Source organism: Caenorhabditis briggsae, assembly GCF_000004555.2.
Source record: "Caenorhabditis briggsae complete genome, chrX, whole genome shotgun sequence".
NCBI lineage: Eukaryota > Metazoa > Nematoda > Chromadorea > Rhabditida > Rhabditidae > Caenorhabditis > Caenorhabditis briggsae.
In genome coordinates this window covers 2,638,340-2,655,780 of record NC_013491.2, presented here as the reverse complement: position 1 = coordinate 2,655,780, position 17,441 = coordinate 2,638,340, and the positions used below count along the sequence as shown (strand labels likewise).

At 37.7% G+C, this 17,441-nt stretch overlaps 4 protein-coding genes across 4 annotated transcripts; all 4 read right to left on the bottom strand.

Moving 5' to 3' along the window:
• Nucleotides 1-207: 207 nt before the first annotated feature.
• Nucleotides 208-2,962, bottom strand: CBG15989 (the record flags this gene model as incomplete). The annotated part of the gene is given in 8 exon segments (XM_045238914.1): nucleotides 208-339; nucleotides 388-616; nucleotides 664-809; nucleotides 1,572-1,684; nucleotides 1,726-1,736; nucleotides 1,749-2,294; nucleotides 2,338-2,521; nucleotides 2,632-2,962. 8 exon segments carry the CDS (start codon nucleotides 2,960-2,962, stop codon nucleotides 208-210), a joined length of 1,692 nt encoding a protein of 563 aa, XP_045095951.1.
• Nucleotides 2,963-5,014: 2,052 nt separating this feature from the next.
• CBG15990 lies at nucleotides 5,015-6,365 on the bottom strand (the record flags this gene model as incomplete). The annotated part of the gene is made up of 4 exons (XM_045238913.1): nucleotides 5,015-5,068; nucleotides 5,117-5,248; nucleotides 6,190-6,222; nucleotides 6,276-6,365. The coding sequence occupies 4 exons, from the start codon at nucleotides 6,363-6,365 to the stop codon at nucleotides 5,015-5,017; spliced, it is 309 nt and encodes a 102-aa protein (XP_045095950.1).
• A 2,284-nt stretch (nucleotides 6,366-8,649) lies between these two features.
• Cbr-col-186 lies at nucleotides 8,650-10,697 on the bottom strand (the record flags this gene model as incomplete). Its single annotated transcript, XM_045238912.1, has 7 exons — nucleotides 8,650-8,696; nucleotides 9,086-9,220; nucleotides 9,270-9,540; nucleotides 9,639-10,070; nucleotides 10,255-10,311; nucleotides 10,365-10,476; nucleotides 10,633-10,697. The coding sequence occupies 7 exons, from the start codon at nucleotides 10,695-10,697 to the stop codon at nucleotides 8,650-8,652; spliced, it is 1,119 nt and encodes a 372-aa protein (XP_045095949.1).
• Nucleotides 10,698-12,768: 2,071 nt separating this feature from the next.
• Nucleotides 12,769-15,939, bottom strand: Cbr-mec-5 (the record flags this gene model as incomplete). Its single annotated transcript, XM_045238911.1, has 7 exons — nucleotides 12,769-12,876; nucleotides 13,348-13,430; nucleotides 13,953-14,079; nucleotides 14,994-15,317; nucleotides 15,362-15,459; nucleotides 15,653-15,770; nucleotides 15,814-15,939. 7 exons carry the CDS (start codon nucleotides 15,937-15,939, stop codon nucleotides 12,769-12,771), a joined length of 984 nt encoding a protein of 327 aa, XP_045095948.1.
• Nucleotides 15,940-17,441: the final 1,502 nt, after the last annotated feature.

Here is a 17,441-nt window from a genome sequence, read left to right as displayed (position 1 = left end):
GCTTATCTATGTGTCCACCTGCTTGTGACAGATGCCCCTCACTTTATTTGTGTTTTTGAACTCATTTTTTACTTGTGCAAGACAGTCAAATTGTCTTTTCATGTGGTTTGTTTCATTTCAATTTATAGTAAAATCCTAAAACTTTTTATATATTAAATTAAAACACAAAAATGTGTTTTTTCGGCACACCTTTGCTATTCGAATCTATCAAATCCATAAGTATAATAAAACAATAAAAAGGAAACAATCTAATGCACAATTATAGTGTCGTAGATCCTTCCAATCAACTCCAGGCAACACACAATCCGAGTTGAGCTCGCAGGATCTAGCAGGTGTAAGCTAAAACAAATAAACGTTTTTTGTTGTTCATCAATTTCAAAAACTAACAGACGCTGCATACGTGTTCCGATAAGTCGCACTGTAACGATTCATACATTCCACAGAGAAAAAAAAATAGAGTGAGCAAGAGACCACTGATCGTAATGAGAAGGTATTCCATTCGAATCGAATTTTTTGAATAATGTAGTACACCAAATAAATTCCAACTTGTCCTTTGCCTAACCGAAAGCAACATTGGGTTTCGGTTTGATTTGGGAAAATAAATATGGTTACTGAGCTGAAAATATCGGTTTTTTGAAACTGTAATATAGATAAGTCTCTTACCATAACAAGGTGTAGAGGATGAATACGACAATATACACAATTTTAGATTTCAATGGCTGATAGACAATGTCTGCTTCCGATAAAATTTTTTCTTGTTTGGTTAAAGGTCTTTTAATCCACTGATGAACGTTTAGGCCAGAAGGACGCTAGAATATGCAAAATTGGCCAATCAGATATATAAAAACATTCTTTTGAATAGATTTTTGGGATTATCAGAAAGAAGTCTGGAGCACGGCTGTTAAGTTTTCAGCCATTTTCAGAATGTTGCAGGGTGTATAACATATCTAGATTGACAACTTTGCATTCACAGAATGTTTCGTAATTTCCTAGCTTTCCAGCTATTTGATAATACCTGGAAGACCCCTCTTTTTTGCCCGTCTTTGTAGCTAGAAAAATAGGAATTTTCAAAAAACTCTGTAAATGCAAAGTAATCAATTTAGGTCTGTTTTACACCACCGAAAGTGGTCGGAAAACTTGACAACCGAGCTCGAGAATCATTGAGAATAGTCAAAATCAACTGAAAAATACGTTTTTGTATATCTTATTGACCATACTTGTGAAATTTCGGCCCGGGCCGGGCCGAGAGAAAATTTTCAGGGCCCGGTCCGGCCCGGCCCGGCGGCCCGGCAGAAAAAAAACAAAATTTTTGAAAAATGAATTTAAACAGCCGCCATTTTTGTCAAAGCGATAAACAATGCGAATGCGGAATTTCGGAGCATCGTCATGCTGTTTTTGTTTTTGAAAATGAATTTTGATGAATGATTCAACTTTTCGCTCAAGATTTTGAAGTTCGCGGTAAACTTCCGGGCCGACCGGGCCGACCGGGCCTCCGGGCCGGGCCGGGCCGGGCCTGTGAAATTCGTGTTTCGGCCCGGCCCTTCACAAGTATGTTATTGACCGGTTTATACCTCATAGTAGTATTTGTAGCATAGAAAACTCGTGGCAAAAGTAGCAGTAATGGAAAATGAAATTTTAATCATCAACCTTGCTGTATCGTTCATTTCGGGCAGTATCGTTTTTCCTGAAATATTATTTTAATTTATTCTCAAAATTACCAAAAACTACATTTTCTGCTAGTGTGATACACCCGAACAGAGAAGACACGGAGATAATAAAATATTGCTGCCATCTCCGCACACCATGCCGTTTTGAATAGATCCACATCCATGCGGAATAACATAACCATTGAAAATCGTAGACATCTTAAGAAGATTATTGATTTTGATTTCTTTTTCAAAATACTTACACAAGTGAAGAGTCGCTTTATGTGGACAATTATTGGTAATCGACCATAGGTAATCGACCATAGGATACCCATAGCCACGAGTCCCAACAAGCAAACCACTTTTGGAGCATCCCTTTGTTGAATACCATGCGCAGTGGGAAATCTGGGAATTTGATATCGAAATATATTTTTTCTAAAGACTACAATCAAGTTCAATATTCCAACAACTGCCAAGCTACTAGCACTGGTTAGCTTGTTCAGAGAGTTGAAGTACATTGCATCTGGAGCGCATTTGTAGTTCAGGTAGCATCTATCCAAATCCATTCGATTTGATGACTGCTGTCGATTTTGAAATAATGTTGTTAGTGCAGGAAGAATGGACCCGAAAATTTGGAAGAACAAAAAGCTGAAATTTGTCTGTGGATAGTTTCAAGAAATTGAATTCTTACTTGAAATACTTTGAGTCTTTCACTAGTCTCTGTTTTTCGTATTCCTTATAGCTCACGATATTAGATGGCTTATTAAAAAACTTCTTTTTTGAGACAATTGCATTCACTTCCGTGTCATTCCCTTCGAAAATACTTGGCGGCTCATTATTCTCGTAACTATCAATCCATCGGTATTTTAGATATGCTGAAATAAGGATTTTAGAATATTAGAATGTTTTTTTAACTCACTCAAAGGAGTATCCTGAAACGATTGTTTTGTTTAGCTTTTCTCTTGTCAGCAAGGTAAAATTAAACCTGGAACAGGTGAAACTGAGATATGAGCTTCTTTAACCCTATTGAGGGTTTCATTACTTTTCGGCGCTCCACAAATTGAATCATCCGGATAGACAGTAATTGCACAGAATTGACAACAATTCGAATCGCGGGTCTCTGAATCTCCTATTTTCCTTATTGTACACATTTGACTTACTGGTTTTTCTAGTGAAACTAGAAACATATCAGTTATAAGATTTCCACTAGTAGTCAGATTCTGTGAATATTTTCCAAACTCCAAATAGGTGAAGTTTTGACCGCAGCCGAAATCATACTGTAGAGCAAGTAAAAAACAGAAAACTGTGAAACGCATGGCTATGGAAGAAGTGAAATTGAAAAACTTTATTTTTATAGGCTGGAAATGATTTACGAATAATATTTGCTTTTATGTTTCCAGAAGTTCCCCCCCCCCCGTTTTGTCCCGTTTGTTGACTATCTCAGAATTCTTAAAATAAACGTTATCTATTTTTTGAAACATCAAAAAGTGTTTTTCTGGCACGGAAAAAATGAACTTAAAAAGAAATTTTATGAAGTATGAAATAAATTGATTTCAAAAACTTTCAAATTCTCGTTGGCTCTCAGACCTTCATAAGGCTGGTTATTCATAAAATACCGAAATGTGTTACTGTAAAATTCAGCCTTTGTTACTTTATAACTTACAACATTTTGTCTGGAACAAAAACAGAAATTGCCACAAAGTATTTGAGACATCTGAAAGATGTCTGGGTGACACAATGGTTAAAAAAAAGTTCCATTTGGTATCAGGTTGGAAGGAAGGAACTGCCCCTCTTTTAATTTGCAATTAACACAAAAACAAGAATTATCCATGATAGACAGTATGTATCACCGTCGTCCACGACATGCTGACAATATTGCGGTAACGTGTGGATACCATCCTTCCAAAAGCCAACTAGCAGTGAATTAAAGTATTTCTAAAATGCAGTTTTTATCTCATCGACAGTGTTAAATTATTTCCCCTCCAGATGACTTTGCATATCTCCGAATAACCAATAATAAAGGGTCAAGTCAGGAGTTTAAGAAAAGTTGAGAGCCGTCCATCTGAAGCGTCTTTGGACTGAATTGACTTTCGTTAAATAACGCGAGATCCTATGTTCCACGGGAACGCAATTAATACCAGGACCGCCGTAGCTGGAAGATCCTCCTTTACGACCCTCCAACACTTGACTCGACTTGACTTGGCCAAGTTTGGCCCTTTTATTATAGGTTATTAGAAGCTATGCAACGTCATCTGGAGGGAAATAATTTAAGACTGTCGGTGAGATAAAAACGGCATTGCTTTGATTCGCGGCAAATGGGGATTTGGAGGGATGGTTACCTGAATGTTGTCAGCATGATATTTGATATAAAATTTGGGCGGAAAAATACTTTGAGTCGCGGCCAGCTGGCTTTTGAAGGTATGATATTTACAAGTTAACTGAATGTTGTCAAATGTCATGGACCGCAACGGCGCATACTGTCAATCTAGAATAATTCTTGCTTTCATGTTATTCACGAATTAAAAAATGGACAGTTCCTTCCCTTCCGATTAAAAATATACTAGTTTTGTTAAATGTGCCTGGCAGTTACCAGGTCTATAAAACAAAAATAGAGCTTCAAATTTGTTATTGACAACTGTTTTCACGGCCTCGAGGAAGGGAACCTTGTTTGAAGCAACGTACCAAATTTGAACGCGTAACGGTTCCGCGTCGCGGCTTTTTCTTCGAATCTCTCTGTCTCTCAATTACGCAGTGATTTTTTCAAAAAAATTAATTTTTCTCGGTCATTGAAATACGTGGCGCCAACTTGTACTGGGCGGCGCCAACTGCGTGCGATAGAGCGGACTTTTTAAGTTCCTTCCCGCGAGGCCGTCTATTTTGTACAAATTCGTATCAGGATGAACCGCTTGGATGTGTCACGACACTAAACTCAATGATATTTTTTTCGCTACTGTCAAAGACACCATTAAATCAAAGCTGTCTGAGTTTTTGATCTAATTTCTGATTTCAATACACATTCTGGCAAGATTTTGACCAATTGAAACCTCTGAACACTTGTCTGATTAGCACAGCAATTTTCGACTAGTTCCTAGAATTCTGACATCACAATGAAATTAGAAAATTGATAGTTGTGTGTTTCAAGAATTGATTCTCCCTTTTTTCTTGGAATTAGACTGTAAAACGAAGTAACACAACATTTTATTGGGGCGTGAGATGGCGGAGAGATGATGACGTATTACTCATAGCATAAATAGAATCGAGCCAAATGATGAAGATGTTTTTCACGGTATTATTTACTGTTTATTTTGCATGCAGGGAGATTGAGATTGTGGCCAGTTTACATTTTGATGATGGGGTGGAAGAACATATTACGCAACGGGAACGTTCATCGGTCGTACCAAGATCTTGTGAAGAGGGATTGACTGGAATTAAAAAACTCTAATTTTTAAAAAGCGGTTGATATAACTCACTCGTTTGAAAACACGTGGCTGATCCACAAATCCTGGCATCCATCCACGTCCGGAGATCATCAAACCGGAGCGGGGAATCGCGGCGAGGCGGTCGGCAGAAGACGTGGCGCGTTTTGTGAATCCATCTTCTGGCTAAAAAGAAAGCTATGTTCTTAAGTTGATAAGAAGTTTTAGAAGCTAAAATTCATAACCACAATGTACATCACGCAGCTTAAGAAAGATTATCCTGCTTACAATATTCTCGTCAGAAGCAAAAAGGATACCAAATCCGATATAAATACGATAGGCCCAGGTCAAGATCAGCATTAGAATATTCGAATTTATGCTCAGAGAAAGTTTCACAAAAGTTGAAGGAGTCTAACGTACAGCTGACCTTATATATAACATTGCTTTTTTTGTTTGGTTTTTTCCTCTAAATAATTTGATAAAATTACAAGGTCTGTTAGGTTCTAGACAGTGTTCAAGTGTTCAAATGTGTCTTAGTCTAAAGGTTGTTTCGTCAAACTTTAATAAGTTTGAAGTATGGTGCGTTATCATAATTGTTAGCAGGCTTGACATTCGCCATTCAGAATCGCATTCCAATTTCTATCTAGATGCTATGTAGATGCTCAGACGTGAAATTTGCAAATGCCATGGTACTGATAGGATTAAGGGGAGCCAACGACGTAGAAGTGGTTAACAAAGTGCGGGAAAACGGTGTGCGGAACGTGCTGGGAGGTTAAGAAGTTATGTAATACAATGCACTACTGTATATGAGGGGTTACCATAGCTCTTCTCTTCAGAATTCTCGACCGGATGTTCTCCAGCGGCGCCTCCTCTTCTTGGGTTAGTAGAAGGCGTCGCGGGATTAGAATTGCAGCATGCTACAATTGGATTAAAACGTTCAAACCGTTGCAAACTCAAAGGCTTCGCTTCATTTTAGAATGTTAAATTTTAGTGAAGCCCTACACAGGAACTATACTAAAATTTTGGTAGTCTAATCCCTTGGGATTAAAACTTGAAATGAAATTCTTATTCCGGGATTTCCAGGAAAACTTTACATAAATTTTCAAAACGAAATTCGAAAAAGAAACCTTAGACATATAATCCGCCATCTCGTAGCTGTCCTGAAAAATGTCATTTTTTGAAAACGGGAGAATACTAAAGATCAATCACATACCACTGGTGTCTCGTAGTCTTCGTACGTCGCCGAGCAGAGGGCAAGCGAAGCGGTGGAAGCCAATAAAACGATGATCCACATGGATTGCATTTTACCTAAAAATAGCTGATTGATAAACAAGAAAAAAAATGAATTCTAGAATTTTAGATTTTTAAAAAGATCTCTGAGATAATTCAATTGGGTAGGCGTGAAAATTTGATGGTGGGAACAAACAAGTCTATTAAAATATTCAAACACACAAAAAAACACCCTTCTAGGACAAGGAACCGAATACGTGTCTAACCTATGAACCTCTAGTTGTCTGGAAAAAAGTAAAGTATCCTCGTGGTCCATAAGAGGGTGGGGGGGAACGCATCAAAAACATCAGTTAGGGTTAATCCTGGCGAGATGAATTATGGGGTTCAGTATACTAAGACACCCCTATGACGTTTACGTCGGGACCACTCATGTGAAAATTTTTTGGTTTAGTTTCGAAATCATGAATCAGAGAATTCAGGGAATTTATTTTAAAATCAACTTCTTGCTGAGGGACTTTAGGCTCTTATTAAATTATTAAGGAGCCTATAGACTTGAAATCGAAAATTTCGAAAAATTTGCTGAAAATTTGCAAGATGCCACTCCCTAACATGTTAGCATGTTAGCTCTAGACTGGAAAATGTGTCAAAATGATAAAATTTAAAAATTTTTAAACAAGAAGAAAGGGGACGTCCTATACTAACAGATAAAATTCAAACTCACTTTGTGACGATTGAAGTGAAACCAACGCAAATTTATATAGGCGACTAGTGAAGACCTATTTCAGAAAATTCTGCGTGGGGCCGAAAGGGGGCGGAGTCTGTAGGTGAGGATTTCGATGTGGACGTGCGCAAAACGAGTGTGAGTAGTAGAGTGATAAATACAAACACCAATTTATATCAGTCCGGAATAATGTAGAGAAGAAAACTTTCTTAGGTTCCACAGGTTTGGCCGACCTTTTATAGTAAGAGCTGCGTACGTGTTCCCGGGCTCGGAAATAGTGGGCGGAGTCTTTGCCTCTCTGGTGGGTGGGAGTTAGAGGTGCCCGGCGCACTTATTCGGAAAAGAAAATATTCATAGAAACTAATGAATACTTTTTGAATACCAATAGCAATGGAGGAACTTGTCATTTTCAGAAATTGGAAGTAATGTAGCAAAAAAACATGTGTTTCGAATCTGAATCACGGAAACAAAAGTTCAAATGAGTAAATGTATTAACGTCATGTTCAAATTATTTATATTTTCTTGTGGTCCCGAGATTTTGGGGACGTCAAATTTGATTATGTATTATTTTTGCCCATGTGTCGAGACGGAAATAAATCTAGACGGAACGAAAATAGTTTTCATAAAAAATATGTAGACTAAATTAATTTAGCGGAATTTAGACCGCTATGTTCTATGAGTAATGTCTGGAATTGCAGCAAAACTTGTTTTTTAACTGTTTTCATTATTAGGAGCCCAAGCGTTTTGCTCCGACAAAATATTGAACCTTAAAAAAGAAGAAATGGCAGACATCACTTCCTGAACAAAACAACTTTTTCTGAACAACTTGACAAACTTGCAAAAAACGTTTCATAGACAATCAGCTTGTGTCTATCTGGGTATCTTTTTCGGATGATGGGATCACTGGCTCATTAATAGTCATGGATTTTTTTTAATGGAAAAGGTTTGTTACCCTTATCTAACAGAAAAAAGATAAGATGTCATCAATTATGATAAAAGCGGAAGTTTCTGCTACGACACATCTGAGCATCCGGCGAACAAACACGATAGGAAGTGAGACAATATTTGAATTTGTAAATTTCTACACGTGGAAAATCTTCAACGCTTCTAGACACCATAATGATAAACAAGGATGAGCACGTTTCACTAATCAAATTATAGGCGATCTGTTTATTTACGTAGTGAATGTACCTTGCTTCGCCGATGCATGCAATATAGAGCAATATATGAAAGTATCTAGCTCCCGAATCTTCCCTCATTATTAAAATTGTTTATTTGAGATTGAAGTTTCGAGGGTTAGGGCACTTTTAGTTCAATTCAAATGTAATGTTTTGGGGGACCAACATCTATAAAAATCTCCCGCTTGCCCCCGCTTATAAATTATTGGAAGCTTTTACCTCCCTATTATTTCATCGCCCTTTCTTTTTTATGTGAACACACAAACACATACATATACGCATATGAATAATTGAATTGGAACCGAAGTTTTTTTTTTATTGAGTGGGAAGCGAGAAAAAATACGTCAAGGGGGATAAAAAACGAGACGAATTATTATGTAGTGATTCACAAAATTCACAAAGAAAGATATATTTTACAGATACACTTTTCGAGATGTGGGAGATCGTCGGTGGTGACGTTAGTATCCGGGAGCTGTCCGCGGGGGTGGGCAATGATCGCATCCGCCTGGAGAAATATAACAATAGATACTACAATCTCTGAGAAGGGGAGAATTCTGTTCAAAATTTTGCTTGTCGCTTCGCGAATTGCGCTTCCTTATTCACTTCCGATCGTGGGCTTCCATATCTATAGCTTGGTTTTCTTTTTTCTGTTTGCAGAGGAAAAAAAACTAGTACGTCAGTCTGGAAGCAGATATTCTTGAAGTCTAAACTTTAGTCTTCTGCCTTAATCTGATTGTGGGTATAGACGACGAAGGGGAAAAGGACGCAGTTTCCGTATTAGGGTTTTTTTAATATGTTTACACTTTCTAGTTCCGTTTCTCTGAATGTTGTACAAACTTCCTCCTGCAGATTGATTAGAAAATGCTACACGAAAAAATGAATTAAAAAAATCACCTGGGTAACCGGCGTTTCCATCGGGACCCGGATATCCTTTCGGACCAGGCTTTCCAGGTGCTCCAGGTATTCCGTCTTCTCCTTGGTCACCTTGCGCGCCATCTCTTCCAGGGTAGCCATCGTTTCCGGGTTTTCCTAGAAAATGTCAAAGTTTATACTTAAGAAGCCTTAAAACATTTGAAACCTTGTAGTCCAGGAAGTCCTGGAAGTCCTGGCAATCCTGGTGGTCCTTCAAGTCCTCCCACGTTGATAAGCTTTCCTGGCGCACCTTTTCCTCCTGGCAATCCTGGATTTCCTGGCTGACCAGCTGAGCCAATTGGTCCTACGGATCCTGGTGTTCCTGGTGTTCCCTTGTCTCCTGGTAGCCCACTACCTCCTGGTCTTCCTGGTGGTCCCTTTCTACCTGGGATACCTTGACGTCCTGGTTCTCCTGGGGGACATTCGAAACACGAATCCTACAATAAACATGTCATGCAAAATTAGAAAAAAAAACAAAATGATGGATTGAAAAAATTATGTAGGCGAAATTGTAATCTAGAGTTACGTCACTTACAAATTCGGGTGCAGGTGTGGGTCGTGGTGCGTCTGGTCCGTCTCTTCCAGGTGAACCGGGTTCTCCATCTAATCCAGGTTGCCCATCACTTCCTGGTGGTCCTGGGGGACCTGGTGGTGATTGTCCACAACCACAGCAACCACCTCCTCCATTATTGCTGCCATAGTTGTGACCGTAAACCGGAGCAGAGGCAGATGAAGCAGAGCTACCGTAGTGTAGAGGAGATTCTGTATTCCATAACCCATAGCTAGCAGACTTATCGTAGTCTCTGTCCCTGGAGCTATCCCTGGCATTTTCTCTAGAGCTATCCCTGTCATATTGTTGCTGGGCATGGTAGAATCTATCATAGGCGGTCCGTTGGTTGTCATAGTCGGTGCTATACCGTTTCTCAGCTCGCCGAGCTACACGAATTCCACGAGCACTAGCCATGTACTGGAAAACAAACATTGTTCTTTGATTCAGAATTTTTCTCATTTTCTCAAAATATATCTAGACGGATGACATCATTTTAAAATCCTGAAACACGAAAATTTTGTAGTGGTGTTCCGAAATCAAAGCTCATAAATAATTTTTCCAATAATTCACAAACAAATTATATCAGCCTTTTCATTTTCACCTGCGTCTTGGTAACCTCTCGCCAGAATAGATTGGATCGCGTCTTGCAGAAATCAACCTTCAAATAAAGCAAAATAATTAATCTCAATGTTCAAAAGCGTGGTAATTCACCTGATCAATCATATTTGATTGCATTTGCTGCATTTTGTTATACGCTAGGGGAACGGTAATTATGCACACAAATGTGGCCACTGTGGACATGGCAACTCCGAAGAACGCAATTCTGGAACATTAAGGACCGAAAGTTAGTATTGAATTGGATCAAAATCGTCATTTTAATCTAATTTTGGTTCACAGAGTTTTGATGCAAAATCAAAATTGGATTTGAAATAACTCTATTTGAAAAATAAATAATTTTTGGACGAGCTAGAGAACTTACCGCCTTAGGGACTGAGCTTCCAGCTCTAAATCCAGCTCGGTTGACTTCTTCTCCGTTGATTTCATTGCCTGGAAGATAATGGACACCGTTCGACAGAGGAAACAAAACTAAATGAATGAGAAGAAAGATAATTAGCGGAATTAGTTTGTTCTCGGGAAAACCAGAGAGACAACACTTGATATTTGAAGGACATAGCAGAAATGAAGATTTCTATTAAAAGTAAGCTTTTGAGAAGTGGTGAAGAAGCATCAGCAGCTTTATTGTCAATTGCATAACGCTGTTCGCCGATTTTATACCAGTCACAACGCGATTCAAAGGATTATCACAGCATGAGTGAGACAGTTTTTTTCGATGACTTTTTCTTCAAAATCTCCTTTTTTTCCAACGAATCGAAAACCAAAAGTCCAAGGGTATGAGTATCGTTTTTTGAAGCTTTATGACGTTTGGAGAAGAAGTTTGAAACAGAAATAACTAGAAACAGGTGCAAAACGAACATTATCAATTTAAAGTTATACATGTTCTTTCTAATTTTCAGACAGAATGCATGAAATCATTGGAATCAAGCGTTTGGACCAGAACTTTGAAAATAACTTCCGAACAAAGATGTTTGAGAATGCGGGACGGCTGTGCCATTGAATTGGGTATAGTGCACTTTCGTTTCTTTTTATAGGGCGCCCTGCAATTAAAGAAAATTCACTTGCCACCAGCGACAGTTTCGGAAGTACAGAAGAAAGAAATACGGTTACACTTTTTGTCGTATGTACATTAGTAATGGAACATGTTGTGGGTTCTTATAGAGAGAGACACGGACAATGATGGGTGGAAGACAATTAACGGATTTTACAGCCTATGTGAGGTAATTTAGGGAAGTTAAGTCTAGGGAAATGGCAAGGGTAAATAATGACAATTGAGTTTTTAAAAAATTGTGAAATAATTATACCATTTTTCCGTTTGCTGTACAAAACTGTCTAAAATGAGTGTCTTTCAGAAACCAGCAATAAGCTGAGAAACTGTGATTTTTAGAAAAATGTTGTGTTCAATTTAAGTGTGTTTCAAACTTTCTAAAAATTTCAAAGTGATCGGAAACTTGAAAGCCAAGCTCCAGACTCTAAGAAAAGGGTCAAAAATAACGGAAAATTTCCCTAAAGTACGTTTTTGTATAATTTATTCATCCGTACTGTATCTGGTTTCGTGTCGAGAACATAAAAAGTATTAAACTGAGAAACTCCCATATCTGAACCTACTTTATATTCAAACAACCAGCTCTGAACCTAATTCAGAACTGACTACCATCTCTGTACCTACTTGATATCCAAACTACAAGCTCTGAACTTACTATTGTCTATTCACAAAAATCGCGCGGGTGAAAGAGTAAAAATGTCTGCGTCTCTACAGCGCCTCTACAGGTTTGGAGACTCTCTACACGTTTTTTTACTCGTTCACCCGCGCGATTATTTTGAATAGACAATACAGTTCCAACTACTACCTCTAAACCTACTTGATATCCACACTACCAGCTCTGAACCTAATACAGTTTCAACTACCACTTCTGAACCTACTTTATATCCAAACTACCAGCTCTGAACCTACAACAGTTCCAACTACCGCCTCTGAACTCACTACAGTTTCAACTACCACTTCTGAACCTACTTTATATCCAAACCACCAGCTCTGAACCTACTACAGTCCCAACTACCACCTCTGAACTCACTACAGTTTCAACTACCACTTCTGAACCTACTTTATATCCAAACTACAAGCCCTACTACAATTACAAATGTCAAGGTTTTTGTTCGAAATAGCAATTAAAACATAAAAAAAACTTCACAAAACGATCATTTCTTATATAATGTAATTTTTCCGATTTTATATATATTTTTTTCAATTTTCAAGTGATCTTCTTCAAGGTTCTCTTAAATACTAACCCATTGAAATGACCCCGGAACGCACTTATACTTCTTTTTTTCTGACCAAAACAACACAAACAAAGTTTTATTCAAGTAGTTGAAAGAAAAGAGTGAGAATAGAAATATATGTGAGAAGTTTTTGATGAGGTGTCATTTCATTTCATTTCATTTCATTTGATTTTTTATATTTCGAGTAGTAGTAGTTGTTTGTAAACCGCCCCCGGACCAATTATCGGCAGCAAGCATGAACTTTCAAAGCAAATTGTTCTTCGTTTCCGCCGATGCCGGATGACTTGACCAGTGAATAGTCGCCGAAGCGATAATTGTCAACGTGTGCCTGAAAACTTCTTCAATGAATTCGGCAAGACTAGAATGTCATTCGTCACTGAAAGTGAGAAGTGTTTGAACTTGAATTTTGAACATTTGACTCATCATAGACTACTAATTACTGTATACTGACATTCGTAAGAAGTTTCTTTTTGCCTTTTTGCCTCTTTGCCACATCTTCCCAACCAAACGTGTTTCATCAACCGCAATGAGTCAATTTCAACTTCTCTCTTCCAGTAACAAAGAGTTTGTTCCGAAAGCGAAAGTTGGTTCGCAGACAATTTTCTTTGCATTATATGCATGTTTTTTTTTCTCTCCCCTCTGCCACAACGCCGGAAAAAGAAGATGTGCTAAAAGAAATGCAAAACTTTGAAACTATCTTGTGACGCAGTTGCATTCGCACTTCTTGCGTCAAACTAGATGTCTTTAGTTCTAACAGAAAAAAGTAGAAAAAAGAAGAAGAAGAAGCCGTCACACAGACCTGGTAGGCTCCAATTTGAGTGAAAGCCGGGGGACAGTTGCCAAGCGCCAGTATGCAGTATCCTTTGTCGTTCACGATCCAACCTGACAAGTACAATAGGATTACGGGATGAAAAGTGAAGGATGATGATCAAAGATGGATTATTATAAAAAAGGATATGGGATAAAAATATTTTCAAAGTATAAATACACTTTTTCAAAATCTCTGAAACGATCTCAAAAAAATTTCAGATTGTTTTTTTTTAATATGACAATTTGCTAGCTTTTTTGAACTTTGATCTCAATTAACTCAATTTCTGTAAAAAATATCAAAAATTGGTCAACTGAGAAATAGTTAATAACAAGATCACAAATATTTTATCAGTCGACTAATTTAAGATATCCCTCATAGGAACCGAGCTACCGTAACACATAGAAGGCTCTTCTAACTTTTAACTTTGTGCCAAATTGTATCGGTTCCTGTCAAAGATATGAAAATTTGTTAACTGATAAACTGCTTATTATAATATCACAAATTGTTTAACAATTGTCAGATTTCAGGTATATCCGATAGGAACCCCGATAATTATGCTCAAAGTATTGACGCTCTACTAGGAAATTTGTTACCTGGAAGTCCTGGAATTCCATCCTTTCCCTGATCTCCCTTGCTTCCTGGAAGTCCAGCTGGACCGGTGTCTCCTTTTGGTCCAGGAAGACCAAGTTGTCCTGGTGGTCCGATTGGTCCCATCATTCCCTAAAATTATAACATCTTTGTCGGCACCTTGGCTCAAAAAACTACATTTTTTGGTTTTGATCAGTACTGTAGTTTGTATATAGTTTGTATTTATTTGTGTATCTAACCTCTGTATTTGCTTGGTTATCTCTTATATTCTTTCTCCACAACTAAAAACACTATGATCCCCCCTCTTCTTTTGCTTTTCACGTGAACTCTTTTTCGCAGAAATGTTCTCGATTTATGCTACTTTTTCATCGGGAACGCCAATACAAGAGCAAACTTCGTTCAAAAGTGGTCGCGAGAAACAGAGGTTGGTTTTGATGTTGCACTTTTTTGAATTGTGTTTTGTGACATTTCAGCACAAAAATAAAACTTAATCATCAAATCACGGTTAGGCAGTTTGTTTAGAATATCACAAGTCACAAACATCTTGATAAAATGAATATATGATGTGAAAAATATTGAAAACATACAGTAAAAGGCAATAAGATATACAAAAACATATTTTCAGTTGATTTTCGGCCACTTTTACAATTTTCCGAAATCTGGAGCTCGACTGCCAAGTGTCCGATCACTTTAAAAATTTTCGAAGCATGTGAAACATACCTATTATAGATTGAAGACTTTGAATTAAATATATGAATTTTTTGAAAATTTCTAGTTTTTCTGTTATTTTCCGTAACTATCAAGAAATTCTGTAAATGCAAAATTTTCAATTTAAAACTGTTTTACACTCTCCAAAGTTTTGTAAATAATCGGAAACTCGGCAGCCCAACTCCAGGCATCTGAAAATGATCTAAATGGCTGAAAATCAACTGAAAAAAACCTATTGGATATAATGGACCGGTACTGTATGTTGTTAAAAAACATATAAAAAATATCCATAATCTATTTTATAACCTTCATTTTTCCCAAATTTCAAGTGTCCATACCTGCGCTCCTGGTGCTCCTGGCAATCCTCGCTCTCCAATCATTCCGGGTACTCCTGGCACTCCTCCAGTTCCAACATCTCCTTTCTTTCCTGGGAATCCTGGAGACCCTGGTCTCCCTGGCAATCCATCCTCTCCTTTGCTCCCCGGCCACCCCGGAGCACCAGGCAAACCATTGGTCCCTGGCAACCCTTCCATTCCCTTCTCTCCTTTGCCTCCTGGCTGACCAGTGGCTCCAGGTTCTCCAACTTTTCCAGGGATTCCAGTATCTCCCTTGAGTCCTGGCACTCCTGAATTTCCACCATCTCCTTTCTGACCAGGGAATCCCTAGAATTGTCATCATGTTTAGTGGACTAGTGTAGCCTACATACCATTGAGCCCTTATCACCCTTCATGCCAGTTGGTCCGATTGGTCCCATGTCTCCCTTCACGCCAGGAATACCCTGCATACCGTCTCTTCCGCTCATACCTGGAAGGATTATGGAAAATTCAGAAGTTTTCGAAACATATACTGATAACAATAGTGCATGTAATGTGTGCCTCAAAACATCACTTTTTCTACATCAGTTTCTTTTTTTTTGAAAAATCAAAAGCACATGGAAACAGATAAAAAGATAAGACCCTAGTACGTGACTTTCTATTTGCCAAATAGAGCAACTCACCATCTTCGGCACGTTCTCCTTTCTCTCCCTTGGCTCCTGGGAAACCTGGCGACCCATTCATTCCTGGCGGTCCTGGACGTCCCAGGTCACTAACTCGGGCGTTGAGATTTTTCACATGCTGTAAAACAAGACTCGTTGTTTTACACAAACCCCTAACTTGCATCGAGAATCATTTCAATGTCAGCACTGTGTTTGTTGATTTCAGTTTGTATGGCAATAACGGCGGCGGTGTCCAGTGCACAATAAGTGGCATGGAAAGTTAGAAATAGGAGTATGAATAGGCGCATTTTCTGAAAAATAGTATTAGTTGTTTTGTTGGGAAGTCAAAAAATCAATTTTCAAGGAAATTTGATCTGAAGAAAGTTTCTTGAAAAAAGAATATCCGTTTTGTGCTTTGTGTAAAGCTCAATAAAATCTTTTCGCATCGGAAATTCCTTGATTCCCCTCTCCGCTAATTGTTAGATAATTAAAAAATTAAAATTAAAGAAAAAGATAAAGGGTCATAAAAAGAGCCCGAGATGATTTCACAGGAGGGAAATAGTGTAATGGAAGTGCATTTTTCCTTTCACTCCAACCAACTCACAGCCTTGCATCATTATCCACGGATCAAACAGGCGCCTCCAAGAGCTCCGCCAATTGAATCTCATTTATCACTTGGAACGGGAGTGTGCTTGCTTCCTTCGTCTCTTCATTTTGATTTTTCGTTTGAACCACTGGTGATGGAGAAATGTCTGAAAAGGTTAAAAGAAGAGAAACGTGAAAAGTGATAGGAGGAAGATGAGATTTGATAAGATAACAAGGAAATAACACCTGGATCTTGGAAAATTGAAAGTTTGGAGGGGAGAGATGGAAGGGTGGAAAATCCTGATGTTCAAACTAATAGAACAGGAACGTTTCAAAGTTCACGGGTCTTTAACTTTACAGAAATTCACAAAATTCTCAACAGGAATCCACAAAAATGTTCACAGAAATTCACATAATTATTTACAGAAATTCACTATATTCTTCACAGAAATTCGTAAAATTCTCTAGAAAAATTAGCAGAATTCGTTACAATTTCAAAAATTCACAGGAATTACAGAAATCCACAAAATTGTCTACAAGAATTCACTATTCTCTTTACAGAAATATACGAAAAGTTACAGAAATTCACAATTTTTTTCACAGAAATCTCCGAAATTCTTCAAAGAAATTCAGAAAAATTTACTGAAATTCATAAAATCCACAGGAATAACAGAAAATTACAAAAAATTATTAGGAATCACAGAATTCATAAAAATTACAGAAATCCGCGAAATTCTGTGCTGAAATTCACAAAATTCTTTACAGAAACTCACAAAACTTTTCACAGAAAATCGCATTGTTTTTTTACAGAAATTCCCGAAATTCTTCACAGAAATTCAAAAAATTATTTACTGCAATTCACAATATTCTTTGCATTAACTCACAAAAAACTTGAGAAATTTTGCAGAGTTCATAGGAATTACGGAAATTATGCGATTACAAAAATTTCGGAAGTGATTAAAATCTATTTTCGCAGGATTTCTACCAAAATGTAAACTTTTTCAAATCTGCTAATTTGAAAAATATCGGGTATTGAAGCCAAAATTATTTCTTGAATAGTTTTTAGTGAAAAAATGCAATCCTATTTTTTCAGCATTCAAATAAACCTCTTCTTACCAATTCTTTGTCAATGTTGCCTTTTTCTCCACACCGCAAAATTCACAATTTCTACTTTTCATTTTTTGTATACTATTTTAAAAACAACCTACCCAGAAGAGATTCTCTG